This window comes from Etheostoma spectabile, chromosome 9 (assembly GCF_008692095.1).
Source record: "Etheostoma spectabile isolate EspeVRDwgs_2016 chromosome 9, UIUC_Espe_1.0, whole genome shotgun sequence".
Lineage (NCBI taxonomy): Eukaryota > Metazoa > Chordata > Actinopteri > Perciformes > Percidae > Etheostoma > Etheostoma spectabile.
Genome location: NC_045741.1, coordinates 21004610 through 21013304, shown reverse-complemented (window position 1 = coordinate 21013304; position 8695 = coordinate 21004610). Strand labels below are relative to the sequence as shown.

Below are 8695 nucleotides of genomic sequence, written 5' to 3'. Positions count from 1 at the left end.
TGGCTCAGGCCTGTAGTAGGGAATAACAGCAGGCTTATTGTTCGGTGTGTAAAAAAACATCAATGCCAACTGGATGGGAGCTAACGCACTTTGGTCGCATATGCAATCCACTAAACATAAAAATGGAATGCGTGCCCGGAGAGAGCAGTTATTCGACCAATCTCAGCTGTCTGTGCGGCTGCACCTCCACCACCACCGCCGCAAATTAGTGCCACTTTAACACTGCAGTTAAACACCACTCATTTAACTCAAATGAAGAAATTTCAGAGCTGTTTAAAGAAATGTTTCCCGACTCTGACATCGCGAAGTCATTCACTTGTGGTAAAAACAAAACCGGGTACATCATCGGATTTGGAGTAGCATCGTTCTTCAAAAAACGCCATTGTGCTGGAACTATCCATTCTCTCCATTGCACATTTATGTAGTTTGTTTTACTTTTATTTACTAAGTGAAATAAATATGTGCAATATGTTGTTAATGATATGTTGTCTCTAAATCTATTCATTTCTGTATGTTATAAGTGTCAAAATCTGTGTAAATAATAGAAAGGTCGCTGATTAACACTTGCAATTCAGTGTCGTGATGGTTTTAAAAAAAATTCTGAAGGTAGTAAAAAAGGTATTAAAAAGTAGTAAATTTAACTAAAGGATTGCTGTACATACCCTGTATGTTGTAGCTTTTAAATATTGCCCACCCAAGACAAACCCATTACTATACTATATCAATATAACTGTAGTTATTAATGCAGTAATGCCTTCTGTGGGAAAAAAGAAAAGAAAACAGAATAGCCAATGCTTGTAAGATATTTGCCAGCCTTTTGAAAATTAAGATCACACTTCTCTCTTTTTTCCTGCAGGTGGCAGAAGAGGAATATCTCATTCAGGAGCTAAGGAAGATTGAGACAAGAAAGAGAGAGCGTGAGAAGAAGGCCCAGGATCTGCAGAAACTTATTAAAGCCGCTGACACAACCACAGAGTTAAGGCGAGCAGAAAAGAGAGTTTCTAAGAAGAAACTACCACAAAAAAGAGAAACCGAAAAACCGGTATGACACGCACCCATACAAATGAGCAAACTAAAGCACAAGCCAACCATTCATACCTGAGACTTTTTTACCAGCAAACTTAAGCATCATTAGAGGGGAAAAAAACCTTACTTACATAGTTTTATTTATTAATATGGCACATCTGTCAACCTTATGATAGTGCTTATTCAAAGCTGCAGTATACTGAAATAGGAAATTAAGATTTTGCTCAGTCTCAATATTTTGTATTTATTATATAATTTCTAAGGAGTTGCTTTGTCTTAAAGAAACTTAAACGGGCTCCTGTGTCTCTGTTTGGGTAATGAATGCCATAATAGTAATCTAAGTATTGTCTGTACAATGTTCAGAGGGGTGTCATATCTCGTTTTATAGCAGTTATTTGTTTTTCTTTAGGCTGTTCCAGAAACAGCAGGCATCAAGTTCCCTGACTTCAAATCAGCGGGAGTCACACTGCGCAGTCAGAGGGTGAGTATAGTTGGATCATACTAAGGTATTAAAACTACAAGTATCATCTGCAGCGTAAAACTTCCCTTTGGCTCTCAAACACCAGTGAGGAAATCAAAAGACCAATCTGAAACAAAGAACAAACCTGCAAACTATGGTAGTTATAAATAATCCCACATTTTAAGAATTTATATTTGTTTCCACTGTGCTGACATTATCCATCAATTAAGTTTTATTTATACCACTATTAATATCTAAATTTTAGCGAAGCTTGACCCGGCTGTTGATGTATGTGAGAAACCTGAATGCTAGCTATCTCTCATTAGCACTGTGATGATTAATTCTGTTAGTGACTTGCTAATATCTTTAAGAACTAGCAAGGGGGCTCTTATTCATCTTCAAGACTGATGAGGAGCTGCCGCTCTCTATGGGAAATACATTAGCATGGCTAAAGGAGTGAAGTACCCCTCTAGCTAATCAGTCAGACAGAGTTCAGTGGATAAAGACATTTTGATCTGGCCTGCTGAAGTGCATTTCATACGAATTAAAAGCACTGGGGTGGAGCTGTTTATCCTTATATCACCGGCACCTTAAATCACACCCTTGTGTGTGTTGGCGTGTGTGTTTCTCTGTGTGTTGTGATTCAGATGAAACTGCCAAGCTCTGTAGGCCAGAAGAAGATCAAGGCCATTGAGCAGATCCTGCTAGACCAAGGAGTGGGTAAGTGTGAATAAACATTATCAATCTGCTAACATTTCTAAGTTTAACATTTTGAACTTTCCTCTGCAACAGACTTACACAGAAAACACACTGCATGTGGAAGCGGAGCTATTTTCATTTAGGTTGTTTTTTAATGTGTCCGACAACACCGATTGTGATCAGGCGCGGAGCGGCCGCGCCGGCCAGCGAACTACAGCAACATTTTTTACATCTCCTCTATTTCTTCCGCGGGCGCGAATGAATGTGTCAAACCAGGCAGGTAATACAGGAAGGCCACAGTGCAGCTGGATACTTTACAAAATAAAACCAATTTCCATATAAAACATCCAGGTTTTTGGTGATTATTGCTGTCTTGACTTAGCTGTGTCTACAACGAGACACGCAATCAAGCACACAGAGAGACGGACACATACAGTGGGGCTTTAAAGTTTGGGCACCCCAGGTAAAGATTTGTATTAATGTGCACAATGAAACCAAGAAAAGATGGAAAAATCTCCAAAAGGCATCAAGTGACAGCTCAGACATTCGTATAATAAGTTACAAAAGTTAGATTTCATTTCCATCATTTCTACTTTATAAATAAAAGAAAACAAAACAATGGCGTTTGCAAAAGTTTGGGCACCCTTCAGAGTTAATACCTTGTACTGCCCCCTTTGGCAAGTATCACAGCTTGGAAACGCTTCTTGTAGCCAGCCAAGAGCCTTTCAATTCTTGTTTGAGGTTTCTTTGTCCACTCTTCCTTCCAAAAGTCTTCCAGTTCCTCGAGATTTCTGGGCTGTCTGTCACGCACTGCTCTTTTAAAGTCTAGCCATAGATTTTCAATTATGTTGAGGTCAGGAGATTGTGAAGGCCATGGCAAAACCTTGAGTTTACGCCTCTTGATGTAATCCACCGTGGATTTTGAGGTATGTTTAGGATCTAGAACCCATTCTCTCTTTAACTTCAGCTTTTCCACAGATGGCATCAAGTTAGCGTTCAAAATTATTCTGAAATTTTATTGAATCCATTTTTCCTTCCGCTCGTGAAATGTTCCCTGTGCTACTGGCTGAAATACAACCCCAAAGCATAATTGATCCCCCCCCCCATGCTTAACAGTTGGACAGAGGTTATTGTCATTAAATTCTGTGCCCTTTCTTCTCCAAACGCATCTTTGCTCATTCCGGCCAGAAAGTTCTATTTTAACAACATCGGTCCACAGAACTTGTTTCCACTATGCATCTGGCTTGTCTATATGTTCATTTACAAACTTCATACGCTGATTTTTGTGATGAGGACATAGAAGAGGTTTTCTTCTGATGACTCTTCCATGAAGACCATATCTGTACAAGTATCTCTTTATAGTGGAATGGTGTAGCACAACTCCAGTGTCTACCAGGTCTTTCTGGATGGATCGTGGGTTTTGACTTGCTTTTCTCACAATCCTTGGAGCTGTTCTGTCTGATATTTTTCTTGGTCTTCCAGATCTTGCTTTAACTTCCACTGTTCCTGATGACTGCCATTTCTCAATTACATTCCGAACAAAGGAGATTGGCATCTGAAAACCCTTTGCTATCTTCTTATAACCTTCTCCTGCTTTGTGAGCGTCAACTATTTTTAGTTTCAGTTTTTTAGACAACTGCTTAGAAGAAGCCATAGTGCTGATTGTTGGGGTAAGGTCAGATGAGTCTGGGCTTTTAAAACCTTAAGATTGACATCACCTGGTCTTTCCAGACAATGATTGAGAACAATCCATGATGCTGTCAGGTCTTTCCAAAGGGGGCGGTGCATGCTAGAAACTCGGCAAGGTGCCCAAACCCTTATAGATGCCATTTCTTTTGTTATTTTAAAGTGTGAATGATGCAAATAAAATCTAACTTTTTGTGACATATTATATGAATGACTAATCTGTCATTTGATGCCTTTTGGAGATTTTTCCATCTGTTCTTGGCTTCGTAATGCACATTAATACACATTTTTACCTGAGGTGCCCAAACTTTACAGCCCCACTGTACACTCGAGATTGCTTTGTGACCGGTGCAGAGAAATGCGTGTCTGGTATGAACAGCCAGCCGCGTGATTAGGCACTAATCTATGCTTAGTGGCCCTTTCGCGTGCCGGGTGTTTCCGGCGTTACAATACAAGGATCCTAAATTAGGTATTTGGTGGTCTTGGTTTGAATAACAACCGTTGAAATTAATATATCTCACACTACCTGGCACAATCTAAGATGTCATCTCCTCATTTTTAAGTTGTCAGTTGTTTGATTACATTGGAGGGTTTTAAAAACATGGCTTCTATGGTAGTACCATACTAAGGATACTAACTACATCTGCTGGGCTGGACTATCAAGACTTTTGGAAACACAAATCTACACTATCTAAGCTGCATACTGAATCAAAATCCCTGTATCGAACAGTTTGGGACCAATACATGCATTGGTTACACCATTGTCTAGTTTTGTGGTGTTTTCATCAAAGTGCTTTAATCTTATTTCCATTCATCTTTGCCTTTGTGTCTGTTTGTGGATCCAGATCTTAACCCCATGCCCACAGAGGAGATTGTTCAGATGTTTAATGAACTTCGTAGCGACTTAGTGCTGCTGTATGAGCTGAAGCAGGCCCACAGCAACTGTGAATACGAACAACAGATGCTGCGTCATCGCTATGAGGCCCTTCTGAAGGCTGGCAGTGGAGGCGGGTTTGGTGGTACTATAGGGGCTGGACCCCCAGCTGCGACACAGGTTGGAGAAGTCAATGCCACCAACAGCAATACAGCATCCACCCCAGGGGGTGAAGCTCCATCCTGGCCCAGTGCAGATGACATCAAGTTGGAAGCCAAGGAACAAATCATTGATGTTGTTGGAGCACCACTTACCCCCAACTCAGTAAGTCTGTTTAGCATTCCCCCAAACCACTGAACCGTTACCAAAGGACTGAAGCTATCTTTTCTGTTTTTAAGTATTTTGGACAAAGTCCTTTTAAAATCTCAAGTCTTTAGAGGTCAAGTCTCATCTGTATAAGATGTGACTTGCAAGTCAAAAAGCCAGTTTTTCCTGTCTGTCACTGCTTAGTATGAAAATAGCATAATGGCCAAAATCACACCAAATATTTATTTGATAATGAAAACTCGACATTTAATGTCCAGTAAGTAATAAATCGCAGCATCTGTTATTTTTTTTGTAACATTATAACTAATGGCCATATTTAACAAATTCCGTACTAATTCAAAATTTAAAGGCAGTTAAGGCAATGGCCACTCATATTTATAGGTGTATTACATTTCTTACAGTGAATGTTGTGTGCTGTCTGTGATGATGGCATGACTTTCATTTTGAATGTCAGAAGAATATAGATTTATAGGATAGAAAGTAACATCAGATTCTTAAATCGGTATTACAAAGATTAGTTTAGCTCGAGGAGCATGCAGGCTTGTGACATGATGGACAAAACAATATAACTAAATGAAAGGCAGTTGAACGCACACGCACAACTTAAATAATTAGGTTCAGCTTCAGTTTTAATAGTTAGATTGCACTCAGCACATGCACTGTTACATATGGATGACAGATATGTTTTCAGTCATGTCAAACGGTCTTTTCAGCAGTTAAGATCATTTAGATAAATTTAATGGCAATGTTTTGGTACTAGACCATAAGGCAGAGTTGGCATTTTGCCTGATGAAGGTCTAGTACCGAAACAATGCCATTAATTTATGTTATGTGTTTACGTATTTCTAAGGTAGACAATGTGCAGGTGTTTGTTTGCAACTATGATAATCCTGTCGATAATTAAGCAGCATTCATTATTTATGGCCAGCTTGCTCTAGAAATGCCCGTTGATTGTGAACTGGTTAAATACTCTAATGCCTGTTAGGAATGCAAACCCCTGCTAGACCGTGATGTGATTGTTTGGTATGTCACATTGCAGCGCAAACGGAGAGAGTCGGCATCCAGCTCGTCTTCGGTGAAAAAGGTGAAGAAGCCTTGATGAGCACCAGAGCACCAGCTGGTACACGGTGGGGAACAAAGGACCGTGTAAGTTACTCTGGTCATTGCAGAGACAACCACAAGTTTTATGGTTGGACAAGAGGGACACGGGAGCAGGACACAACATTACGTAGAAGCACCACTGACGAGCACACACACACACACCACACACACACACACACACACACACACACACACACACACACACACACACACACACACACACACACACACACACACACACACACAAACATCTTCCAACAAGACCTCTCCAACCCCTCCCCATCTGGGCTGCCCAGCATCTTTGTGACAAAGGCAACAACTGAGTGACATTTCATTCCATTACTTCTCGTCTCCCTTCCTCCACCACTGCTCAGCCTTAGATGAGGCAAGATCAACTGTAAATTGCCAGGCCGAGCTAATCAGGACATGGCGAAGAAGGTGGGAATGACTGGGTAATTGAAATGAATTGGAATAAAAGAAGAGACTCTGGGAGTGGGAGGACCTCAAGCTGCAATGCTCATTTGACCCATCTGAGGTTTTTTCATAGGCTAATCATGCCATAGTGTTTACTGGAAATGTGTTTTTGTGTTAGCCTGTAGTAACCCCTGTAGCAACCCACAGTGTGTCTTGCTCTCTCTCTGGTGGACAGTGGTTCCATCTGCTGTCCATGCTCATTTTTGACCTAATGGGGCTGAGTTGTGTTGGTTGTCCTGGGGTGACCTTGAAGATGCTTTAGTCAATGATTCAATAAACCTCATTGTTTTTTTTGCTTACTGTGTGTTATGCATGTTTATGCTATAGTAGTCCCTCTCACCTTCCAAGTGCTCTTTCTCAGATGAGATTGTAACTTGGAGGTAATTAGTGTTGAATACACATTTGCCAGGGAAATTGTGGGATCAAGACATTCTTACCTTACCTGACATTTAAGTTAAGTGACATCTAATGGCTTCATTAATATGTTAATTAAGCAGTGATCATTCTTAGGTTGGCACAGCCTCTGAAACTTCATTAGGTTCCCTCCCCATAATATTGCTAATTGCATGTCAATTATGTCGTTTAGTCTAGTTAGACAGTCATTTGTATGCAAATTTTGTCCAGAAGAGGGGAGTCATGTGATCTAGACTGTGTATTTATTAATCTGTAAAGATGTATACTTTGCAAAAATGCAAGTATTTCAGCTACTGCAGTCTGCCATTTCCTGGGTTCTTTTCATGGTCCTCATCACATCTCTTGGTCTATAGCCCAAAAACATTTATTTGGGCACTTCTAATGGTTTTTGGATAACAAATGAACGTATGATCCTAACTTAATATCTAAGTGCAATTTTGTCAAATAATTTATTCAAAAGCAAGAAAATAGTACAACTTTTTATTAAAACTACCAGTATCTTTGGTAAAGTCGTGATCCTCTTCAGAAACCGCCCTTCCTAACTGTCATATGTGAAATCACTCTACAACATTCAGTGGAGGCTGCATCAACCCTACAATCAAAACATCTTCATTTACTTTTCTAAAAAGCTCCTTAAAGTTACAGGGATAAACCCATCCATACACTGTAGGCCGTTTGATTGAGAGAGAGAGAAGGGAAAAGAGTGAGAGAAGGCAAGTAAACATGGGTAAAATGGATTCTCCGTGTCTATATTTCATGTTGAAAATTGGCTCATAAATCCAGTGGTTTGATCTATGGAACCCGTCGTTGCTTGAAAAAAACCTCCGTAAATGTGTAATTTCTCCCTTGACAGAACACAGCCGAAAGGCTATCTTTCTTTTGCTTCCTCCTCCCCCCTCCCCTTTCTCTCTGTCTTTCATTCTCCCACCCTCTCTCTACTGGCCTGGTGTTGGATTAATGCTCTGCTCTCTTCCCCTCTCTCCTTTCATGCTCCTCTGATATCTTCTTTTCATCACCACTCATCCATTTATCAGCACTGGGGCTTCTCTGTCCCTCTCTTATCTCTCAATATTTAAACCTATCTTAAGTTACATGGCAGGTATCTTATAAGATAGGCTTCAAGAAAGTGGAGGTTATTAATAAATACTAGTCTAAATTGAAAATAGGTGGGCAGGGATGCATCACCAGCCACATGTGAATGATAAAGACCCCCAGCAGGTCCGATCTAGCTCAATCTGCCATGAGCTCCGTCCCGGCTACAGTGTACGTTCTGCATTGCTTATGTGAAAAGCATAAGGCAGAACACCACGGCGGAGTGTCTTATAATGTGGTTGTGATGGCATTGAGATGGGATCTCTTTATCAAGGACAGGCTGAGGCTTTAATCACGGCCTAAGAGGTGCGCTGGCTGTTTATCATAATTGAACTGTATCCAGGCTAATCGCTGGCATACGTCACTGTCGAGGGGTCGCTCGGCCGCACCAGCGCCGATGCTGGTGGTGGTGATTGAACACACAGTTAAGAGAAAAGATGTGTACTGAGGCACATAAGGCAGGAAGAGGCAGGTAATAGCAGATGTGATAGAACCCTGTTCAAATACATCACACCTTGAGGTAATCGCTGATGTGACAATGA

The 8695-nt window shown here is 40.7% G+C and overlaps 1 protein-coding gene across 3 annotated transcripts in view; it reads left to right on the top strand.

Moving 5' to 3' along the window:
* The window catches only part of dmap1 (DNA methyltransferase 1 associated protein 1), a 9724-nt gene extending 3404 nt beyond the window's left edge, over positions 1–6320 (top strand). For 2 of the 3 annotated variants that reach the window (XM_032526405.1, XM_032526407.1), the window contains exons 6-10: positions 857–1042; positions 1436–1507; positions 2134–2206; positions 4717–5069; positions 6112–6320. In XM_032526405.1, coding sequence (XP_032382296.1) covers positions 857–1042; positions 1436–1507; positions 2134–2206; positions 4717–5069; positions 6112–6171 — 744 coding nt within the window. In that variant the 3' untranslated portion in view covers positions 6172–6320. The remainder of the gene's footprint in view (positions 1–856; positions 1043–1435; positions 1508–2133; positions 2207–4716; positions 5070–6111) is intronic. The other variant, XM_032526406.1, reaches the window with a different exon arrangement.
* Positions 6321–8695: the final 2375 nt, after the last annotated feature.